General features: G+C 36.7%; 2 protein-coding genes across 2 annotated transcripts; both read left to right on the top strand.

The window, feature by feature from the left end:
• The first annotated feature begins 655 nt into the window (after window positions 1–655).
• LOC127633750 (somatostatin receptor type 2-like) lies at window positions 656–2,800 on the top strand. Its single transcript, XM_052113029.1, has one exon. The coding sequence runs from the start codon at window positions 1,173–1,175 to the stop codon at window positions 2,220–2,222; it is 1,050 nt and encodes a 349-aa protein (XP_051968989.1). The 5' UTR covers window positions 656–1,172; the 3' UTR covers window positions 2,223–2,800.
• A 13,742-nt stretch (window positions 2,801–16,542) lies between these two features.
• Window positions 16,543–23,788, top strand: LOC127633110 (somatostatin receptor type 2-like). The gene is made up of 2 exons (XM_052111980.1): window positions 16,543–16,956; window positions 18,905–23,788. The coding sequence occupies exon 2, from the start codon at window positions 18,963–18,965 to the stop codon at window positions 20,100–20,102; it is 1,140 nt and encodes a 379-aa protein (XP_051967940.1). The 5' UTR covers window positions 16,543–16,956; window positions 18,905–18,962; the 3' UTR covers window positions 20,103–23,788.
• The last annotated feature ends 592 nt before the right edge of the window (window positions 23,789–24,380 follow it).

Genomic DNA, 24,380 nt, shown 5'->3' with positions numbered 1-24,380 from the left:
ATTTCATGGAACTGGGAGTAGGGTGAATTCCAAAATAATTAGCATATTGCGTAACAAAATTTATCTACCATAAATGTTGTTGTCAATGAGTTGTGTATATATGGTCCATTTGCCAATGATGACCTCCCTCAGTTGCTGTTTTTTTGCATCTCTTGAGAAGTTCAGTGTGAGAATTGGGGTATTCCAGCAATGCGTGTCGGAGGAGGAACAGGACTAAGGTGATCACTCATTACTCTTGCTGTTTTATTTGTGACCATTTCCACCCACTGAGGCCTTGTGCGCTGCAGCCGGTGATAAATGATTCACTGACCAACAAACAAAGATAATCATTGAGAAATATAAACACAGGCGGGGCATTACAGCATTTTAAACAAGCAGCGGGAGCCAGCTCAAATTCATCACTCATCGGCTGGGGATGTATCTGGAAAGTGGCTGGCCCTGAGGGGAAGTTGGGGGTTGATCAGCTCAGATTGACCCCCCACTGAACTACGAGGAAAGGGAGGAAACAGAGGGGTGGAGTGAAGGAGGAAAATGAGAGGGAGTGAGAGTAAGGGAGTGTGAAAGAAAGAGGCTGGATGGGACCTTCTGAGAAGAATGTTTAGTTATGAAAACAAAAGTATTGTAACAGATGGCACCCTGGAAACCTCATAACAGTGGATTGGAACAAGCCAGCACAGCTTATCACATAAACAGGGCCGTCGGAGACAATCTGTCAGAGAATGTCCTTTCACACATACACACACACACACACACTCCGGACGCTGCTGGGGGGATATATAAGAACTCACCAGGAGGGTCTAACACCCACTAGATTTCTCTGAGGAACTGTTTTGCAGTTTGGGTTTTTCTCCCACTTAGATCTATCAGCAACTACCTTACCAGCCCTTTGAGTGCCAGAGATGGTACCAGTTTGTGGGTAAAGTATATTTTTCCTCAAACCTTAGGCTGAAATTTTTTTGATGGCTAATACTGAAGTTCCTGGATTGGGAAGATAAAACTGCTTCAAGAACAGGAGAACAAACAACTTTTAAGGATGTAAACTAGTTGTGAGCAAGGACTGTTTACGTCAGCAACTTCTTGGACTTTGATTGTCTTGCATTGTATTTTCCTTCTCTTCCTTTTAACAACTATAAACATCTCCTAGAGGGACTACAAACTGTTTCTGGGCAGAAATGGAAACTGCTATACCTTTAGGAATGTTTTACGACAACGTGTCAATTCTGGATTTGGACAGTACTTCGATAAACAATGTCTATTTTCACAAGAATTTTGATGCCTTCAGTGTTACCATGGCTGTCCTCTACCTGGCAGTATGCATTGTGGGTTTGGGAGGAAACTCCCTGGTTATCATCGCCATTTTGAAGCTGGACAAAATGTCATCTGCGACCACAGTCTACATTTTTAACCTAGCTTTGGCGGATGGCCTTTTCATGATAGGACTCCCGTTCATTGCTATCCAAAACTTCCAGGACCAATGGATCTTTGGAGACCTGGTCTGCAAACTGGTTATGGTTCTGGATGGCATAAACCAATTCACAAGCGTATTCTGCCTAACCGTGATGAGTGTTGACCGCTACATGGCTCTAGTAGACCCATTGCGCTTTGCTCGCTGGCGGACACCTCAACGGGCAAAGATTATTGCTGCCCTAATGTGGTTTATCTCACTATTTCCTGTCTTGCCTATGGCTATTCACTTTTCCGCCAACTATGGTTTGTGCACTCTAGACCCCAACGTGGCCTCTGACACCTGGTGGTTGACCTTTCTTAGCTATACATTCGTACTCGGCTTTGCCTTACCCTTCACCATAATGATTGTATTTTACACCGCATTGGTGGCGACTCTCAGAAATGCCATGCAGCAGAGTGGATTGTCCTCCTCTTTGGAAAGCCACAAACTGGAGAAACAGGTCACCAAGATGGTCGTGGCAGTTGTTCTGGTCTTTGGCATATGCTGGCTGCCATTCTATGTCTTCAACTTCTGCTCTCTGCACCGAACAGACCTGGTACTCAACTTCACCCGTGGCTTTGAGTTTGTGGTGCTGCTGTCCTACTCGTGGAGCTGCGCCAATCCCATACTGTACGCTTGTCTGTCAGAAACGTTTCGAAGGCATTTCCACACCCTCCTCTGCCCCCTCAAGAGCTCACCCACACACTGTGACAGAGACACAGAGGGGTACATATTGCGCGATACTAACGTACAAGATGTGAGTGTTTTAGCTTAGGAAGTTTCTCACTGAGAACATCTGAGAAAAACAGACAATCCCTACATCCAGAATCACCAAACTTGCATCTCATTTCTGTAGTGCACATCAAAGTACTGCCATTTGCACCACTGAGATTGCTTTTGCTACTATGCAATAGATTACAAAAAAAAAAAACATGTGCAGACTGAGGCATTGATAAGTGGATCATGATAACTTTCCCTTTAATGGTACAATGATTTCATGGCAGCAATACCACAAGCAAAGTTGACTTAGTGACTGAGAGTTTACTTTGTGTCTCCATGCAAAGGAAGGAGCATGTTGTGAGAGTGTAGGAGTGTTTTCAAATTGATTGTAGTTTGAATGATGTCACTGTTGTAATGACATCCAGCTTGAACCGAATTATTTGAGGATTCTCGTGAGACTGTTGCCACATGACTTAATAAGTGATCATGATTCACGAGGAATTTGTTTTAAAAAGTTGAATTAAATGTTAATGGTGAACACTGCCATGGTTTTTTAAATGGTCTCATGTTTCCAATTATTTAAATTTATTTACACATGCAGGGTAATATATATTTGTAATTATCTTGATACTCTTTGAAACTAAAACTTTTTTGCAAAAATGTTATATTTTACATAATCATTTGAACTTTATTTTAAATGAATAATTTACCACATATTTTCAATATCAGTATATATTTCAATATATAATTTTTTTTCATATCAGCTTCATATTGGGCTGTATTTTTATGCCAATATTTTACTCTATTGCAAGTTTAGGATTTTTGCATATAATCATCCAAAGCATAGTTTAAATTACTTCTTATTGCACATGTAAGTTATCATTGTTCATAAACATTAAAAATGTGCTGCAGTGTATAATTCACTTTGTTCAAGTCAAGAGTTTGTATTGTTTAACATGTATGAATCTCCAAGTGTCACTCATGGGACTGGTGGAGGAAGTTGGACAGTTACTGTGCATTTTGGATATTGTGTCTTTCCTTGAGGTGTCCCTTAATTGTTCCCATATATGTCTTGTGAACCAAGTTAGTTATTGTGCCTTTATAGCCTAAGTGTACTCCTTGTCTAGCATTGTTTTGTGTTCTAGATTCAGTTTGATTAGTCCTTTAGCTCAACTTCTCCCCTGTCCAAATGTTTAGTCAGTTCACAGAATCACTGTGAATATTCCTCAATGTAGTTCACTCCTTGACAGAGGGAAAAGATTTCCTCTGCCGGGTTCTTTACGTGGTACTGCATTCCGTAACAGAAATCATCTGGTGAGCAAAGGTTATAGAACCCAAGTGCAGCTCCCTGTACTGTAAACATGATCATTCAGAGAAAAAATGTGAAATGCAAAGACCCAAATCTAAGAACTCCCCACACGCTACTGAGTACAATAAAAGGTGAACCACAACTGAACCTAGAACTCCAAATGATGCCATACCAAGAGTACATGAGGGCTATATACACACAAGAACTAACTAGGTTAACAAGACACACCTGGGAACAATTAAGGGAAAAGCCGAGAAAAAACGTCAACAACGCAAACACTTTCAAATAAAAGTCCAACCTTTTCCAACAGTCCCATGCACATCCTATCAAATGTTTTTAGTAAACAGAACTAGTCAAAAGAACACGTTACTGACTGAAACTCAAACAAACATGAGCATCCAGTTTTTGAGCAGTTTTAGAACTAGAAAATGTATAATCTCTTGTGGATTCTGCAGATGAAAGCAAATCTATCATCTGCATCAATTTTGATTTAGGTTGGTATTGATATCTAGCTTTCAAAAGCTTGCTACTGAAAAAGTGACCAACAACAACAGGCCTTTGTCTCACATCTGGCCCACATTCAAAATGCTATAAACCTGCTGTTTTTGCAGCAGTTTTATTGGCAGCCAAGGTGCAATACAAGCCTATAGCATACCTTTCCTTTTTCCCTGTTCATAGTTAAAAGAGTATCTTGTAGCTAGATATTTTATCAAAATAAGGGTACAACAGAACATGTATACAGCTACAAATTGCAATTATTTCCAGTCAATTTGCTTTAACAAACAATATTACAAAGTATCAGACAGGACTTGGTAGAAGCTATATACTGTACTTGGAACACTTACAAAGCATAATTCCCATGTGAAAATGTAGAGTAAGTGCATCTCGTGCTTCATGCAGCTGGACAATTATGTTTCATGGCAACCATCAAGAATTTACATCTGAGGTATAAATAGATGCCATCTGAGTTTATCACATCTTCAAGATAAACCAATTAAGATACAAAATGAAAAGTCTAGGAATAGCTCTCATGCAGATTATGTTTTAAATGTAATCTTTCAGGGAGTTATGAGATTACATCCCCTACTCTAACCAAAGGACAGCATCTATGACGTGTCTAAAATTGATTATTATTATTTTTATTTAATCAGGAAAGAAATACTGTAATTTAGAATATTCTCAGTCAACATGAAGCTATGATGTGACAGGTCATTATTTTTTCATAAACAACTTTTTTTTCTGTGGATAAGTTAAAGATAGCCTATGTGAGCTGTAGCTCTGTATTATATTACAGATGCATTTAATTCAAATGCATGTTGACACATATTGATTCAGTCTTAGTTTTACTGTTGGTCTTGTGCAAGAATTCTTTGCTTTAACACAGAAAGCCATTATAAATCTTGAGCCAGGGTATTCAACTGGGGACTATGAACTCCTTGGGGTCCATGAATACACAACATAGGATCCCTGAATTGATATATAAATCACAAAGAAATTTCTAAAAATAATAATAATAATAAACTAAATTCCTTTATTCTGGATGTGTCTGTCCTAAATGTGTATATATATATATATATATATATGGTCAAAAGAAACAGCCTCTTATATTTGATTGATTATATTTGATAGGCTGTTTCTATAAAGTATAAAACTATAATTAACCAAATGTGCATCTCTCTGTATTGGAAAATACAGTAGCACAATGAAACATGGCAAAGGTATAGTTAATTGAGAAACAAGGTCAACATAATAGTTTAACATAATGTTTGTAAATGTTACTAATGAAAGTTATTATATGATGCTACTGATCGAATCTAACATTGTTATATTTGGATTTCCATGGACAACGTGCTATTTTAAACAGAATCCTTCATATTCAAACGGGAGGCAACAACAACATTATTTTGTCATTTCAAAAACAATAAATGGATGTCTCATGAGGAGCCCATCTCCTCCAGTTCAGCCATCACTTTTATATCACTGATGACCTGAAGTGTCTATGAGTTTTAATTCATGGTTCCACAAGCTTAGCAGCCTTTGGCTTTGTGCCTAAGAAAACATATTTTTTCTGGCTTCCCTATTGGACTATTAACATTTAACACCAGTAGCTATCACAGTGCCTATAAATTGACAAATGCTTATAATCAAATTTAAATATATATATTGTCTTGTTTTTTACGCATGGCCAAAGGTACAGTATGTGGACACCTAAACACCACACCCCTTATTTGAACATTTAATATCTAAATTATGCACTGATACAGCTTTCAATAATCTTGGAAGGTTTTCCAAATGCTAGAACGCTGTTGCAGGGATTCAGACACAAGAACATCAGTGAGGTTAGGGTTTGGGTGAGAAACAGACCAAAATGTAACCCCTTACAGTCTATGCTGATGTCAATATTGTGAAAAAGGAGTTACATTTCGGTCTGTTTCTTGGCAAAAAATTATTGTATCACTTTAGAAGATTGTATGGATTACCTTTATGCTGCCTTTACTACAGTATATTGGATCTTGAAAGTGCTAAACCCCTTTCTTTTTGCATTGCATGAAAAAAAAAAAAAAACACCATACATATCCTTCAAAAAAATCCTCTGTGTTTGGTAGAAGAAATGTATTCATATTTTTAGAATTTAAGGGAGAGTATTGAAAAAAATAATATTTTTTTTTGGGTGAACTATTCTTTTAATTAATATTTATATGTTGCATATTTGTGAGCATCCTGTCAGGTTTACACTGTGTGATGCTTAGCCATTTAATTGCACTATGACAAATCTGCTGAATTTTACCTTACAAAATGGGCAGCTATTACCACTCTAGCTGCAATCAGCATTGATCTTTCAAAAGTTATAAACAGAAATATTCACAAAGACAGACAGGGAACATTGCAAACATAATGGAAATGTTACACAAATTCTCACTCAGGTATGTTGACTGTGTGCTGAACTCAAGGTTATTATCTTAAACTAAAACTAAAAATAATTTCATAAACTGAAATAAAAATAAAAATCAACATAACTGAAAAAACTGAAACTAAACTAAAATAAATTTTCATGGCTCTGAAAAAACTAAAATAAAATAAAAAAAAACTAAAATAATATTTAGTTTTCGTTTTTGTTGCAATACATTTTTTAAACCTTTAAACCCGCTATCACCTTAACGTGAAGATGCCACTATAGGTGGCAATAGCACAAGCAGATGTCTATTGCCCTCATTACATTAGAAAAGACAGAGTGGGAGGGAATCACAACAGTACATCATGGAGAGAAGCAAAGCAGGTGGAAAACTTGGGTAACCAGCAGTCGGTCCTGGATATACGAGGTGTGTCATTTCTCTAAAACATTTGATCATTTCCTGGTTTCAGCTGTTAGGTTCAAAGATTTTTTTCTTTGAAATTAAATATCATCAATGTCATTCTTGGTATCGTGTCTGGAATTGATTGCAGGGAAGGGAAGATATTTTATTTGACAATACTTTAATTATAGTTTTGCTGCAATCCGCTCAGAATCTGATCTGATTACCATGACAACAACTCAAGCGCTTGGCGCTCTCTGCCGCTCTCTGTCATCATCCAATGCAAATTAGAAATGACAAAATAAAAATGCATGTTCATCAAGCTGAAAGAAGCCGATCTATTTCTTTACATAACATGTGAAAATGGAATTAAAATGTGTAACTGTCACTGTAAATGTACACTTTCCCATGGCTACAGTGTTAAATAAGAAATTGCAGGTCATATTCATACTACTGTATATTTTTTTTAATAGTACAAGCACTTACATATAGAAATGTATTTTACCTTTGAAGTTCCAGATTTGCATATGTTGTGTAAAAATGTGTAATTACAAGCACTGATAAGTCATATTATTATTACACATGCAGTATGACATCATATGGATAGAATAGGCTATATGGAATTTGTAAATTTTACAAATATCTAAAATGTGGACAAAATCACATAAAACAATATATAATAAAATAACATTTCACATACTAAAAGATATTGTATTGAATTTAGCTACATATTTTAGTACTATTATTTATATATACAGGGGTGCCGCCAGGAATTTTGGGCCCCATGACAAAAAAATCTAATTGGGCCCCTTCTGCGCAGCTGTTGTCACCACATCTCTAGGGCCTAACTTTGCCATCAAAAGCTTTACATAACTCTAATCAAAGGCTTGCAACTGTCTTGTTTCTTGTAGTTCAATACCAGTACTAGCATAATATTTACTGCTGGTGATTTGTAAATGCAAGTCTGCATACAGTATGCAGTTCACTCTTTGATGCAAGATTAAAAGCCACCATAAAAAAGGCAATCATTTACAGTCTCAATGTATTTTTATTGTAAAATTAATGACAGATTATAAAAAAAATAAAAAATAAAAAAACTAAATATCTATTAACTTTGTATTCAAAGTAAATTAACATCATCATCTCAAAACAATAAAAACAGCAGATTTTTGAACTCAACTGCACATATATGCCAACAACAAAATAAAGTTGACATGTAAAATGGAATTTTCACATCAGGGTTATTATAGTGCTACAAAACAGATCAAGTGATCACTAAATCAATAGGTTTTGAGGTTTGGAATATGGTCATAAACTTAAACTACGTGAAATGTAGGCTAACACCTGCAGCTAACTAACTTATTTTTTTTAGCTAGCTAGCTTATTTCACTACAGAGACTGAGCGCAACGCGTCATAATCTGAAGACCACGCCCACCGGGAGGGAAGACAATCCTACCGTCTCCGTTGACTTTGCATTGCGAGAGGCTGCCTCCTTGTCATTTATGACATATAACAAAAGGCAGAAAATGCCTAACTAAACCTAGAAATAAATTTTTATAAGCTTCAGAACCATAAAAGCCAGCCTTTAAGGAGACAAAAGTAGATACAGGCAATAAGACATGAAGCATCAGAAGGAAGAATGGGTAAATTGAATATATCTCCTCCTCTCAGGTTCACATAGGGTGGTGAAATAAGCAAACGACATGGTTAAAATTATGAATGTTTTTTTTTCTTTTTCTTTTTACAATATCATATCGCGTTCCAGTGGGCGTAGTTCTCAGAGTAGTTTGGGTAGTAGTCTCCTTTTATGTTCTGAAACAAACCGTTTTTTGGTGTCGACAGCTTATAAAAAATTATTTCTGGGTTATTTAGCTTGTTTGCTGTATACCTTGTCACACAGCAGCTTTTAGACATTGTTTTGTTTTTTTGTTATAAGACATAAATGACAAGGAGGCAGTCTCTCGCAATGCAAAGTCAATGGAGACGGTTGGATTGTTCCGTGGCCTAAATACGCTCTGTCTCTATGGACAACAGGTTAATACCACTCACAGACTAAAGGCTACCCACCTTTCTTGGTGAAAAACTGGGTTACAGATTGACACCCTTTCCTTTGTCTTTCCTCTCTCTCTTTTCTCTCTTATATATATATGCGTGTATATGCGTGTATAGTGTCCCAGTTTGAGACTTTCAAAATCTGGTCAACCTATAGAAAAGACACTAGCCATGTCTTGGACTTCAATTGTGACACATTTGAACATTTATTGGAATGACTGTTTATTGTGTTGCCAATGCATGATATTAAAACAAAAAGAACAGAAACAATATAATATCCAGCAATTTACTCTTTGACTTTCTCTCTCTCTCTCTCTCTCTCTCTCTCTCTACACACACACACACACACACACACACACACACACACACACACACACACACACACACACTAAATGTAATAAAAAACTAAAACTAAACTCAAATATTTAAAAACTAAAACTAACAAAAAACTAAATTGGAGTGAAAATTTGAAAATGAAATAGAAATAAAAACTAAATAAAAAATTGGTTGAACTGTTGCTAATGTCTCAGGGAGCCCTAATTCATGGGGTGCCCATAGTCTTCAATTTTTTTCCCCACTTACTACTAGTTCTCTTGCTCAGTTCCCACATTAACCACAAATCCTTCACTTTCTCATTACTCGTTCATAAGCATCTCTCCAAGCAACATCCTGATAACCCTGTATATAAGAAGATTATTCCCATTACTGTTATTTTCACTAACCTGAGGAGACCCTTCCATTTTCTTTTCCTCTCTGGGGGTCTACTAAGCCTGAAAACATGAAGCTAATTTCAACAACTGCCTTTGAAAATTATTGTTAAAATAAATGTGAATCAAATGGAATACACTAATATTTATTATTCTCGAGGAAAATATACACAAAGTTCAAAAAGAAGTGAAAGCATAGTCGACAAAACTTTTTTAAGAGTCAATATTTTAAACTGCAAATACAGTCCATTGTAGTAACCATTTTAAAAACTCCAAAAGTGGTCAGGGATTTGTTGTTTTACACAAATATGGTTGTTTCTCAGTGACAAGATGTCTGCCATTTTTAAAGATAGTAACTTAAGATGTTTCTTCATGGCTTCACTTAGAAATTAAAAACATAAAAATGACAATCTTCTCTTTTACATTTTATTCAAGTAGGACTAACATTTTATTTAATTTTTTTCAAGCACAGGAAGATTTTTGGGGGGATTATCAATAAAAAGAGACTATGCCTCTCCCCTTACCAGGCATAATGATTCAGCATATTAATAGGTTGTGAAATAGGAGAAATGTTCACACTGAGAAAATTTGAACTCATTCATAACCGTTCATCATTAGGGGTCTTTTTCCATATACAGTATATTTGTGTTAAATCATTTAACGTTTTCATTAAATATCCCCCTTTTTTCAATTTGTGTCTGTTTATTGTCACTGAAACAGTTTACCTTCCATCAAGGATTTTCATGGCTTATCAGCCATTGACCTTTAACACTATACTATATATTTTCAGTTTCAGAGTCTCTTTGTTGACTAAGTGCTGTTAGAGTTGAAGGCCCACTGGTGTGTTGACTTGTTCTTTCTTCCCTTTAGGATTCAAGTTCTCAGTCATGGTAAAACCCAAAATACCATAACCAACTGAAGGTTTTAGGGCCAGCATTTCCAGGAAAACAATATTCGAGCTGAAAAAAAAAATAATTCTGTCAGGAAACTTTATCTCGTGTATATTTCAGGGCTGTAAAGTTACCACATTAAATCAGTGTGATTAATTTGATAAATAATATCATGTTATCTCCAGCTGGACAAACCGAGAACATATCACCCTCAGGCTTGCTTGTCACTTGTGAAAGCACAAGATGCAAACTCGTTCTTCAAACACAGCTGAACGGAGCTCAATTCCAAATCCATGGATCTTGAGATGTGTTTTTTTCAAGTTTCAAGCTATGTTTTTGTCAATTTATGCATAAATACGATAGTATTAAATACGGTTGTATATGTGGTAGTTAATATCATTTTCTCCCCTAAAAAGTTTTTAAAGAGTCAAACACTTAAGTCAACAGTAGTGGTGAAAAATATTGGCACCCATGGTAAATTTGATCAAAGACGGCTGTGAAAAAAATCTTCATTGTTAATCCTTTTGATCTTTCATTCAAAACTTTACAAAAATCTCATCTTTAATTTCAATAAAATAATTTTAAAGGTGCAATATCTCATATTTATTTGCACCCTTTTATTCAATACTTTTTCCAACCTCCCTTTGCCAAGATAACAGCTCTGAGTTTTCTGTTATAATGCCTAATGAGGTTGGAGAACACATGGCAAGGGATCTGAGACCATTCCTCCATACAGAATCTCCACAGATCCTTCAAATTCAGAGGTCCATGTTGGTGGACTCTCCTCTTACATTTACATTTATGCATTTGGCAGATGCAACTCACAGTGCACTTACAAGGACAATCCCCCTGGAGCAACCTGGAGTTAAGTGCCTTGCTCAAGGACACAATGGTGGTGGCTCTGGGGATCGAACCAGTGACCTTCTGATTTTATTCTGATTAACGGTTATGTGCGTTAGCCCACTACGCCACCACCAATCCTCTTCAGTTCACCCCACAAATTTTCTATGGGGTTCAGGTCAGGGGACTGGGATGGCCATGGTAGAATCTTGATTTTGTGGTCAGTGAACCATATTTGTGTTGATTTTGATGTTTGTTCTGGATCATTGTCCTGCTGGAAGATCCAACCTGGGCTCATTGTAAGCTTGTAAGCAGAAGTAGCCAGGTTTAGATTTTTTATCTGATGGTATTTGAAAGAGTCCATGATGCCATGTATCCAAACAAGATATCCAGGACCTCTGGCACAAAAATAGCCCCACAACATTAAAGATCCAGCACCACATTTAACCGTGGGCATTGGGTACTTCATCTCTGTGTGCGCCAAACCCATCTGTGGTTTTTGCCACAAAAAAGGTATTTTTTTGTTTCATCTGAGCATAGAACCCAGTCGCATTTGAAGTTCCAGTAGTGTCTGGCAAACTGAAGGCACTTGAGTTTGTTGTTGGATGAGAGCAGAGGCTTCTGTTTCCTTGAAACCCTCCAGTGGTGATGTATGTGATGTCTGATGTTTTTTTTTAACTTTCTGACCCCAAGACCCAACTAATTTCTGCAATTCTCCAACTGTGTTACTTGGAGATTCTTTGGCCACTTGAACCATCCTCCTCACTGTGCATGGAGACAATATAGACACACGTCCTTTTCCCGGCTGATTCTTAAGATCTCCAGTTGATTGGAACTTGTTAATTAATGCGCTGATGGTGGAAATGGGCATTTTCAATGATTTGGCTATTTTCTTATACCCACTTTCCATTTTGTGAAGCTCAACAACCTTTTGTTACACATCAGAACTATATTCTTTAGTGTAACCCACTGTGATTGATTATTAAAGAAATTTGGCCTGTTATTTTTATTTTACCTTATATTTATACCATTGTGAAACAGGAAGTCATGGCAGAACAATTTAATGTTCCTAGTCACCCAGGTGCACTAAAAATGCAAAATATGAATTGGAATAAACAGTGCATCCAGAAAGAATTCACAGCGCTTCACTTTTTCCACATTTTGTTATGTTACAGCCTTAATCCAAAATTGATTAAATTAATTATTTTCCTAAACATTCTACAAACAATACCCCATAATGACAATGTGAAAGACATTTGTTTGAAATCTTTGCAAATGTATTAAAAATAAAAAATGAAAAAATCTCATGTACATAAGTATTCACATCCTTTGCCATGACACTCAAAATTGAGCTCAGGTGCATCCTGTTTCCACTGATCATCCTTGAGATGTTTCTACAACCTGATTGGAGTCCACCTGTGGTAAATTCAGTTGATTGGACATGATTTGGAAGGCGCACACCTGTCTATATAAGGTCCCACAGTTCACAGTGCATGTCAGATCACAAACCAAGCCATGAAGTCCAAGGAATTGTCTGTAGACCTCCGAGATAGGATTGTATCGAGGCACAGATCTGGAGAAGTGTACAGAAAAAATCAGACAGCATTGAAGGTCCCAATGAGCACAGTGGCCTCCATCATCTGTAAATGCATGAAGTTTGGAACCACCAGGATTCTTCCCAGAGCTGATCGCCCAGCCAAACTGAGCAATCGGGGGAGAAGGGCCTTAGTCAAGGAGGTGACCAAGAACCCGATGGTCACTCTGACAGAGCTCCAGTGTTTCTCTGCAGAGAGAGGAGAACCTTCCAGAAGAACAACCATCTCTGCAGCACTCCATTAATCTGTATGGTAGAGCGGCCAGACAGAAGCCACTCCTCAGTAAAAGGCACATGACAGCCTGCCTGGAGTTTGCCAAAAGGCACCTGAAGGACTTTCAGACCATGAGAAACAAAGATTTGAACTCTTTGGCCTGAATGGCAAGCGTCATGTCTGGAGTAAACCAGGCACTGCTCATCACCTGGCCAATACCATCCATACAGTGAAGCATGGTGGTGGCAGCATCATGCCATGGGGATGTTTTTCAGTGGCAGGAACTGGGAGACTAGTCAGGATCGAGGGAAAGATGAATGCAGCAATGTACAGAGACATCCTTGATGAAAACCTGCTCCAGAACACTCTGTACCTCAGACTGGGGTGAAGGTTCATCTTCCAAAAAGACAACGACCCTAAGCACACAGCCAAGATAACATTAGGAGTAGCTACGGGACAACTCTATGAATGTCCTTGAGTGTCCCAGCCAGAGCCCAGACATGAACCAGATTGAACATCTCTGGAGAGATTTGAAAATGGCTGTGCACCGTCGCTCCCCATCCAACCTGATGGAGCTTGAGAGGTCCTGCAAAGAAGAATGGGAGAAACTGCCCAAAAATAGGTGTGCCAAGCTTGTAGCATCATACACAAAAAGACTTGAGGCTGTAATTGGTGCCAAAGGTGCTTCAACAAAGTATTGAGCAAAGGCTGTGAATACTTATGTACATGTGATTTTTTTACATTTTTTTTTATTTGCAAAGATTTCAAACAAACTTATTTCACGTTGTCATTATGGGGTATTGTTTGTAGATTCTTTTTTTTAGGAAAATAATTTATTTAATCAATTTTGGAATAAGGCTGTAGCATAACAAAATGTGGAAAAAGTGAAGCGCTGTGAATACTTTCCGGATGCACTGTACTTCTAGAGATAACAATAATTGTGACCAACAATTTTTGGAGAAAAATATTTATTTAATAATGAGATATTTCACCTCTTTCAATTGTTCTACTTCAATTAAAGGTTAGATTCTTGTACATTTTTTGAATAAATGATCAAAATGATAAACAATGCTACCCTGACATCGACCCCATTCTGCCAAGTTACTGACATGCACCATATTCAATCAGACATTTTTTCATCAGATACAGTATAAGTATGTTTACCTTCTCCTGTGATCAACTGAATGCACAATGGTTCAACAGGGTCATAGACCTGGGTTCATGTACCGCGTGAACCCAAAAAATAATCACATTCACAATCAATGACGAGCACAATTTGTAGGTTCCATTTTCTTTTTAAGATATCCTGTTATTCCACTGATGGTTGGATTTCATTTGGATTTAATATTTTTTATAAGATCAGACATTTTCTTCCTCTGTCTGCCCTTATGATGTTGTATAAAACTTTCTTTGAACCACACCTTAATTACTGTAATGTGATATGGTGCAACACCTTTACAAGTCATCTTAAAAAACTCGAATCCTTGCAAAAGAAAGCCATACGGGCGTTGTTCTGGTCAGAGATAAATTCCCCGACCAGCCCTCTATTCTATCGCTTTAAGTTATTAAGACTAGCTGAGCTAAATGAATATCATAATGCTTGTTTAATGTTTCAAATTGTAAATAGCTTGAACCCTAGATTGAGTAATCTTGTTCCTATCTCCAGCCCCCAGCATACATACCAAACGAGATTCAAACCACTTATATTTGGAAAATATCGCAGACATGTGCGCACCAGTATGAGTGTTGTTTGTAGGGGTCCGCAGATTTGGAACAGGGTTGATGATGGTATTAAGGTGTTGCCCTCTATCTCCAACTTCAAAAGACAATTAAAACATAATTTCTTCTTAACCTATATTTAATTATTAAAAAACTGATGTTCATGGATTACTGAGATGTATGTGTATGTTGGTATGAGTGAGTATGTTGTTGTAACATATGTCATGGTATGTATTTATTTGTGTGTATTTATTGTGTCTCACTGTACCTTGTCAGTATCTACCCATTCAAGAACTATGGGCCCCTACTTATAAGCTTTTTTTTTTGCTTCTTTGGGAGACCCATTTCACTGTACTGTACCCAATCTACTCTGTACTTTTAAAAACTGTATTATTGTAATGTTTGAAGAGGTATTGTGAATTTGGGGGTAGAGTTAATAAAACATGCATTCTTCTTCACTGGTTTACATAATTGATAACTAAAAGCAACTATCTTTACAACTTGCTTTTGTATCTCCTCTGTGGACATTTCACCCAGATACTGGAGCTCACTCATGCCTTTATTTTCAAAAACACTTTCAGCTTTGGCCAGTGGGCACGGTAGTTAGAATTTTGGTAAGCTCAGGTCAATTTTTGATGAAGAACTTTCAAACTGTAGTCGCCAAGTTCACATATGGTGTGAGTTCTATTCACCAAGCTGTCATATTGGATATTCTCTAAATAATCTGCTTTCTGTCTCATTCTGTGAATGAAATCTGCATAGGATCAGTCAAATAAACTGTTGTAATCACTCTGTCATGATTGAAAGATATTTGCAGTAGATAATGTGTGATTTGTCATGTTTACCCTACTGCATTCATGACAGTAATTTAAAATAGAACATCATCAGACTTGAGGCTTTAGCTCCATGCATCAACAAGGTCAGTGTCATATATTATTCAGTAATAATTATAAATAGAAAATTATGAAAATAATTGCTGATCACTTTACAATAAATGTAAGCTTTTCATACTATTTTTCTGCATGACTTTGATTTGGTTGATTTGAAATTGTTGCATACATAATTGTTGAGTTGAATACTTACTGCCCTGATTGAATTATTATTACTTAAGAAACAAAATGAGTAGTATCATGATACTACTTGGTATTGTGATACTTCCCTGTCTGCTGCACATACAGTACAGTATAAGCATCTCCAGGAGAGTCACTATTGAAGGGCTTTGGTGTGTGCGCCTTCTTGTGGGGCCATCGGCTAATCAAAGTTTTCAGGACATCATTTTCTAGTGGATCCAGACCTGAGTGCCCATGTAGCATAGTAGCATCCAAGTTGCATATCTGAATGCACCAAGTAAGCAACTGCCAATGAGATGAATGGGAATTACTGAAAAATACTAAAAACAATTTTAGTTGTTTTTGCAGCTTGGATCCAAAGAGTGGTGTTTTTGGCTTGATTTAAATTCTCTAATAATTCTCTAAAATTATTCCCACACAAGTTTATTTTAATCGTATCTAATATCGAACATGTTTTTTTGGTATTGATTTAAATATTTTAAACCTCTGCCAAATTCCTTATCCTTATCAAGACCACACAACAAACACATCTGAATATAGCCTTTCACGTCGTTTAGATTAATGTATTTCCTTCGTGACGCAGCCTATGTCAAGGCGCTTCTGTCCAGTGAGGGCGAGAAGCGCGCGTCGGCGGATCAGTAGCTCCATCTGCACGCAGAGCGGGAAGCTGCACTCACTCTCGCGCTCAAGCAGAACACAGCAACACGCGCTCTTTGCTCTCAACGCGCAAGGGTCTGACTGACCCTCTGTGACTGAAAAAACCCCAGAGGAATTCGAGTACAGCTTTCGAAATTACGCTATTTTCGTTTTTCCAGTTTTAAGTTGCATCACTCTGCCATTCATATCCTAACAGGTGTCTTAGTTTATTTGCTGCAGGAATAACAGTGAAATTACCGGACATTTATTATCTGAGGGGATCTGCAGGTCCTGACGCACAAACGGACAAGCGGGTTTATGAAGAGGTGTGAAGTCGGAGTGTCGTTTATTTTGGATTTCGCACTTGCTCGTGCAGGTCTACGCTAATATTACGGTGACCAATTGAAACATGTTAAACTATTATATTGCAGGAATGGATTTCCAAAGATGTTCCATAAATACAGGTAAATCATTAATGTGATAAGGCAAATTTATACATTAGTACAATCTTTTAAATGGCATTTTTTATAACACTTAATGACTACATTCTTGTCAAGTAGCCATTTGGCAGTATACTGTTTGCAATATGACTTCTTCTTTTCATATTCTAAAATAAAATGTTAATTATTTAAAACATTAAAAATATATATTTTTTTAAATAATAATAAAAAAAATACTGTTTCAGTTAATTCAATGGACCAGAAGATGGGTATTTTCAGATGGATAAAATACATTTTATAATAACGAATGTAAAAAGAAGAAATGGCTAATTTAGTTGTTTATTTTATTATTTTGTGAATATGTTTAACCAATGATATCACTTACTCTTCCAATGATTGGCTAATAATATGAGTGTGAATGGACAAGAACTAATAATGTCTGCTTTACTGAAATACAGACGTCCCAGTTCCGTTGTAATATGACTATTTAATGCCTTTAAATAGATATAAGGGGACCAATCAATTGAGGCTTTTTGAACGTTTTGATTGAACCCTGCAGGGTTTCTGTAGGTTTTCCATTAATATTGCATAGGATGGAGACCGACACGATTTGAATGATGTAGCCTAATCTAATGCCTTAACAAGTCTGCAGTACTCCACTTTGATATTAATTGACTCCTTTGAGCATTCATGTGTGATCCCTAGCAAAATATCAGTCTTCTGTTGCACTTAATTCAAATGTCCTATATTTGTTTTATAAAGATCGATTAAACCAATATTTGCTTAGGCAAAAGTCAATGGGCTGTATAATTTAGACTGACAAGGTAAAGTCCACGTTTGTACAAAGTTGCAGAATAAACCAAGCAATATTGACAATCAAACATGTGACCTAAAAATGCAGAACAAGTGAAACATGGCTTTATATGATGTATTCCTGTTAACAAAACAATTACTTGAATTCACAATTACTTGTATTTGAATTCAATACAATTTAGGGTCAATTGCCAGCATTTGTGGCATAATGTTAATTACCAAAACAAAACAAAAATCTTAAAAAAAAGCGTAAAAAAATCAAGGTTGGTGCGAGGCACTTACAATGAGAGTGAATTGATTTTTATCAGGGTTTGAAGGGAGAAAAATGAAGCATATCGTTTTATAAAAGCACTTACATTCACTCTTCTGTTGAAACTATTGTATTATTTGAGCTGTAAAGTTACCTAAATCATATTTTTTACGGTGGTTGAGGTTTTATGGTGGTTGAGGGTTTACAGCTTTTGTTGTCATGGCAATGAAGTAGTAAAATTGGACATAACTGTTGTTTACTGATTGGCCCCATTCACTTCCATCGTAAGTGACTCATTGTAACCCTGATTTTTGCTTTTTTTTATGTTTACCTCCTCCTTTGATCACAGGGTCAGGTAGAATGTATTCTTTTTATTTTTTGTGGTAATTAACTTTATGCCACAAATGTTTTCGATTAAGCTGAATTTGTATTGAGCCCGGAATATTCCTTTAAGGGACAATTTGGACATTTTGAATTAAACCACTGGTTATGTCATCAATGTGTGAGTTCTGAACTCTCATTTCAAAACTGAATCTGTAGTATCAAGACTGTGCAGTCTGATATGGGGCAAAATTGCTCATGCTAAAGTGGACATCAGAGCCACTGTGATGCCCATTAATGCCCCCAAAAGTTTACAGTTATGTTTTGATTCAAATATTGATACTCGCAATTTACAAGTTCATTGTACATTATGCTAATGTGACATCCGATAGAGAAATCCGATATATATATATATTCGTTTGGTACAAATTCCACTAGTATTTGTGGAAAATACAGTATATGTTGCATACATATGAAAACAAACCATATAAGTACAAGTATGTGACTTTTTTATTTACGTGAAAACCATACATGAAGATATATTTCATAATCACATGTGCTTTTTTTTCTCTCCAAAAATACACACAGGTTTCATGTTAAACTGTGGACTCCATCTTTGTAAGCCCTGTGTATAAACACAGCCAAAATGGAGACATGGACGTTTATCCCCATTTCCAATATGTCCCTCCCTGAAGCCCTTTTCAATGATAGTTTCTTCCCAGGGAACGAGTCTGACTTTGGCCTGGAGATTTATCCCCACAATGGCACTCACCCTGACTTTGACCAAACCAGTTCTGTAGTCATCACATTTGTGTACTTTGTGGTATGTGCGGTGGGGCTCTGTGGTAATGCCCTGGTCATCTACGTTATCCTGCGCTATGCCAAGATGAAGACTGTTACCAACATCTATATTTTGAACTTGGCTGTAGCAGATGTACTCTGCATGCTGAGCCTGCCATTCATTGCCATTCAGCTAGCGCTGCTCCACTGGCCCTTTGGAGCCGCAATTTGCCGCATCATCCTAACTGTGGACTCAATGAACCAGTTCACCAGCATCTTCTTTCTAACAGTCATGAGCATTGATCGCTACCTGGCCGTGGTGCATCCAATAAAATCCACCAAATGGCGAAAACCGTGTGTGGCCAAGGCAATCAGTTTGGCTATGTGGGGCGTGTCTCTGCTGGTCAACCTACCAATCATGATCTACAGTGGTGTGAACACCAAAAGGAATGAGGCACGGACATGTACCATGTTGTGGCCAGAGCCCCAGAACACATACTACACTGCTTTCATCTTTTACACCTTTTTCTTGGGCTTTTTCCTGCCGCTGATAGTTATCTCCTTGTGCTACTTGCTCATCGTCATTAAGGTGAAGTCCTCAGGCATGCGGGTGGGTTCAACCAAAAGGAAGCGCTCAGAGCGGAAAGTCACCCGCATGGTGTCTATTGTGGTTGTGGTTTTTGTGCTCTGCTGGTTACCTTTCTATGTATTCAATGTGACCTCTGTGACTGGAACTGTGCCGTCCACATCTGTGCTGAAGAGCACTTTTGACTTTGTGGTGGTGCTGGGTTACGCAAACAGCTGTGCCAACCCCATCCTCTATGCCTTCCTGTCGGACAACTTTAAGAAGAGTTTCCAAAACGTCCTGTGTCTAAAAAGAGTCGGAGGCTTGGATGAGATTGAGCGCAGTGACAGTCGACAGGACAGGACTCGAATGGTCAACGACGTTATGACGGAAACACATAATGCCGCACTCCTCAACGGAGACTTGCAGACCAGTATCTGAGGATGGTTTGTTGCCTTGAGAGATCTTGGCCTGAAAATCACTTTTGTCACTGCTGAGATGAGATATCCTGCAACAATGCTAAAAGTGAAATTTGGCCTTTAAGCAGTGATATTTTTAGACTCTGCAATGAAAAGCTCTCAAATTCTAAATTGTAAAAACCATCTGAGGAGTGATTTAGCATTTAAGATCAACAATGAAACTTTACATATCTAATTTATTTGCATATCTAACATACGTATACCATTTGTTTGGACAGCAACCTCTTTTCAAAGCATATTTTTAGGAGGTAATGTGTGTCCTAAAGTGGTCTGTCATTTGGTATTGTTTACCAGGTAACACAACAAGATCCTTTTTGGCAGCTCAGACTGACAGAGCTCCTGTATTGCAGCGATGAGAAAATGCTAAGAATGTGATTTATTGTAAATATATGTAGTCGTTTTACTTAGTCACTGTCTGAAAAAAATTCTGAAGCTGTTGTGTTGTTGTGTGTTTTGTTCACTTCAGTCCCAAAAAGTCCATTGATAATTCAAGATCATTGCCCTCATTAGATAAACACTAGGAACCACAAGTACAGTTAGGAAAGGTTTACTATTATTCAAGACTTTTTCAGTGATGATGAATGCAGAATGGTAGATGAATAAAAAGGTACCCAACATCTGGAGAGGAAAAAAACAGGTATAAATTTGTATGGCCTAGTTATTTGTTGTAATTTTGTGATTTATGTTTATGGTTAAAATATCTTACTAAACCTGATGGTTGCAGTCTTTTATTTTTGTTTAAATTTGTTTTCCCTCATAAATGTTCACCTCTGGTTCCCAATGGGTTTTTATTTTGGAAGAGGAAATTTACATTCTGTTTAATGCAGAGAGAGGGGGTGGGGTAGGGAAGAAAGACATTGTAATTATTCAATGACCTAGACTAGAGAAAGTTCCCTTTAAGCTTTTTAGATGTATAAAGTCACCTTAAGGACATTGGCTATGCTTCATTAATTAATCAATTAACAGTCATCTGCTTAACAGTCGAATGTTTTTTGCTGTTAAACAAACAACCTTGCTCACCCACCTGAGTAATACAGTAGAAATGATGGCCAAGGTGGCAATGATACAGACAATGATGAAAGAGAACTCAGGAGGGCATACAGTTCATTCAACTTCAACTAAATTATTCAGAGAAAAGTATTAAATCAAATACATTAGCAGAATTTGAACTGCAATTCTTGTCAAAATGTTAAATATACCTCATTATTAAACATAAGACACACAGCCTTTATCCATCATTGTGATGAATGATATCTGTCGTAATGGCACCATCTATGTTACTCTGAACTAGGACATTTCTGTGGTGGCAAAGGATGAAGAACGGCATCGTAACAGCTGCTTTGCATTTTCATTACTTGGAGGAAATGCAAAATAATTCAGATTCATAAAATTATGCTCCAAGTGCCTTACTGTAAATAATTATTTGAAAAGACACAGAAAGAGATATGTAGACACTGTTTGGTTTGTGTGTGCATTCATTCATAGAGCTTTAACAACAAACCCTCCAACCTGAATGTACAATCAACTCATCTGCTATTATTTGCTTGTAAATATGACACTAATTTAAAACCCCTGTAACAAGATTTGTTGCACACAGAGCTACATAATGTGTAAATATTGGAGCTGCCATGATACAGAATGAAAATCACATGTTTATAACCACACCAATATGCTGATAACTATGCTGATAAGGTTATTCAATAAATCCGACAACGCATGGAAACAGCATTTACATGAGACTTGTCATGAGCGTATTTACATACACGATCTTACACTGATTATGCTTAATAAGCTGACAAATGCCTTAAATGACTTTCCTTTATCTGGGTAAGGGCATAAGCGGTTAGATTTTTGCCCATTACCCTGATTTTGCATTGCATGTATACGCCTTTGCCGGTTTTCCTACCAGCTAATCCAAAGTGTGCAAGTGTTGGGCTCATGCCAATTTAAGGCTTGATATCAAAAGCAGAGAATAACCCAATTATTTCAAATCTCATGTAAATGTTGTCGGTTTTCTTGAAAAGCTGATGTTTGTGGGGGTTTTGATTGCTGTGCATGTAAATGCACTTAATGAAACATAGGCTATTATAATCATTTTTCACTTAAAACTGTTAAGGGGTTTAGAGAATTTCAAGATTTGTGAAGGGCTAAAACAATTATTCAAACTGAACTTGTTTATTGTTTGTGTATGTCCAACTTGTAACATCATGCAATGTGCCAAAATTAGTGGGCCACATAATAGCACCTGGTGAGTCTAAAAGTCAATGGTCTGTTATGCTGCACGTGATGCTATAGATGAATGAGGCGAAGTATTGTGAAAACAGATTTTTCTAGGATCAAGACAAGCATCTTTTGAAACCTAGAGAAGAATTATTGATTGCAAAGTAATTATCTCAGTGTTCAATTTGTCCAACTTTTAAACACTTTGACTGAGCTCAATTCAATGTGCCTTCAACTGTTCAGCAGAATATCACTATTTCATGTCAAGTTGCCAAGAGTTCCTAATCTGATCTATGGTACAATTCAGCATTACAATTTTACTTCTGTATGCATCAGAGGTTTAAATGATTTCTGTCATTCTTTGACAAACCCCAAGCTTAGACCTTGAAGAATGAATAATCTCTCACCTTATACAATAGTTGCAAATAATGAAGGCTATGTATTTTGTACTGGGGTCTCCGGGGTCATTTTCAGCTTGTAGTATAACTCATTGCAACTTTAATGGCAGGTTGCTCTGACATGCCATTGAGTTCCATTACCCTGGTTGCTAAGCTGCGACAGCTCAGTTTTTGCCGTGTGTATCGAGTTATTTATTTTTAAAGATCCAATTTATTATGAAGCACCCAAGCAGAATAATCCTCAAGTCTAATTAAATGATTCTTCAAACTCTATTGTTGAGAGGTAATTTGTGGACAAACTGATTGTTTTAATTAAACTTCACTAAGCCACAGGCCTGTTTTTAAATGCTTCTATAATTGAATAGGGAATATAATGTATGTTCAACTTTCTAAAACATAAAAGTAAATACAAAATAAGCAGCATGCTTAATGAAAATGATCTACTTGTTATATAACTTGCATGTTAACATTTAGGTTTGGAAGTAGGCTGGTAATGATTATTTTATCAATGTGTAAGAGAAAGATGGAATCCCTGCAGTATAGCAACATGTCAATCAGTCAAATTTCCCCTTCAAATTAAGTGACTAACTGCTGTAATACTTTAGAAAACCTCTGACTATGCCTGACATCAGAAGATGCAGGACAAAAAAACAAGATTCTTTCCTTTCCTATTCTTCTTATCCTTCTTTTTTCCCTTTTTTAGAAATTAAAAAAAAGGTAAAATCCCTCTATTGTAAATTTGTGTTATTTTGTGGTGCTAAATGTCTCCCTCTGTTGTCTATCTTGGGTAATAAAAAATAAATAAAACAATTATCGAAATGGGGCTTTAAGTTTATTTGACCTTTGTTATGATCTTGGATGGACAGCTATTTATCTTTTGCCTTGTATATGGATTACGCATCATGTTCATGATCTGTAATTATTGACATTTGTGGAGAAACGTGATCAAGTATCAGCCAACCTTTTCAGTGTTGTTATTGACAAAAATGAAATGCATTGCATTAATTTACCAAACAAATAAAGTCTAATGTGTGAATAAAGTTTCATTTGATTTGTGCAATTACTGCCAGTGAAACAGAGGCAAATGATAAATAAATGCAGCTAAGAGTTCGTACAACCTTTCTGAATGTAATACAAATATCTTTATTACTATATGTGTTCAGGTTTAACAGATACATTAAGTCTTTATTATTTTATAATGATAGTGCTATTATATATTTGTGTCAATAATGTTTTTTTTTTTTTCATTATATTTACAAAATAGTATTTGTCTTTATTGTTACAAAATTTAAGAATTAGCTTTTTTCTTGGTCACAAAATATATCAAGATTGAAAAAATATATTTTAATTAAATATTGATGGAGCAACATCATTTGTGTGAAAAGAAATAATTTAAAAAAAAAGGTGACAGGGTGGTTTAGTATTATTGTGTAAATACACTGTAGTTGTAACCGGTCCTGCTCAGCCCGCACCGAGCGGGATTCGAGCACGCTAACGAGGAGACTAAAGGCTACAGCTCCTAGTGTCAGTTGCTAGTGTGCCTCTTAAGGCCAAGCGAGTGAGGTTTACAAATACTGCACTGCTATCACGTTTTGCTTGCTCCCATTATACTCACCCCCACT

The sequence above is a fragment of the Xyrauchen texanus genome, chromosome 40, assembly GCF_025860055.1.
Source record: "Xyrauchen texanus isolate HMW12.3.18 chromosome 40, RBS_HiC_50CHRs, whole genome shotgun sequence".
Taxonomy (NCBI): Eukaryota; Metazoa; Chordata; class Actinopteri; order Cypriniformes; family Catostomidae; genus Xyrauchen; species Xyrauchen texanus.
Note: the sequence above shows the minus strand (reverse complement) of the source record. Positions and strands in the feature narration are given on the sequence as shown.

Excerpts from the sequence above, each read along its gene's own strand:
- LOC127633750 (XM_052113029.1), top strand. The coding sequence starts at position 1,173 with ATGGAAACTGCTATACCTTTAGGAATGTTTTACGACAACGTGTCAATT.
- LOC127633110 (XM_052111980.1), top strand. The coding sequence starts at position 18,963 with ATGGAGACATGGACGTTTATCCCCATTTCCAATATGTCCCTCCCTGAA.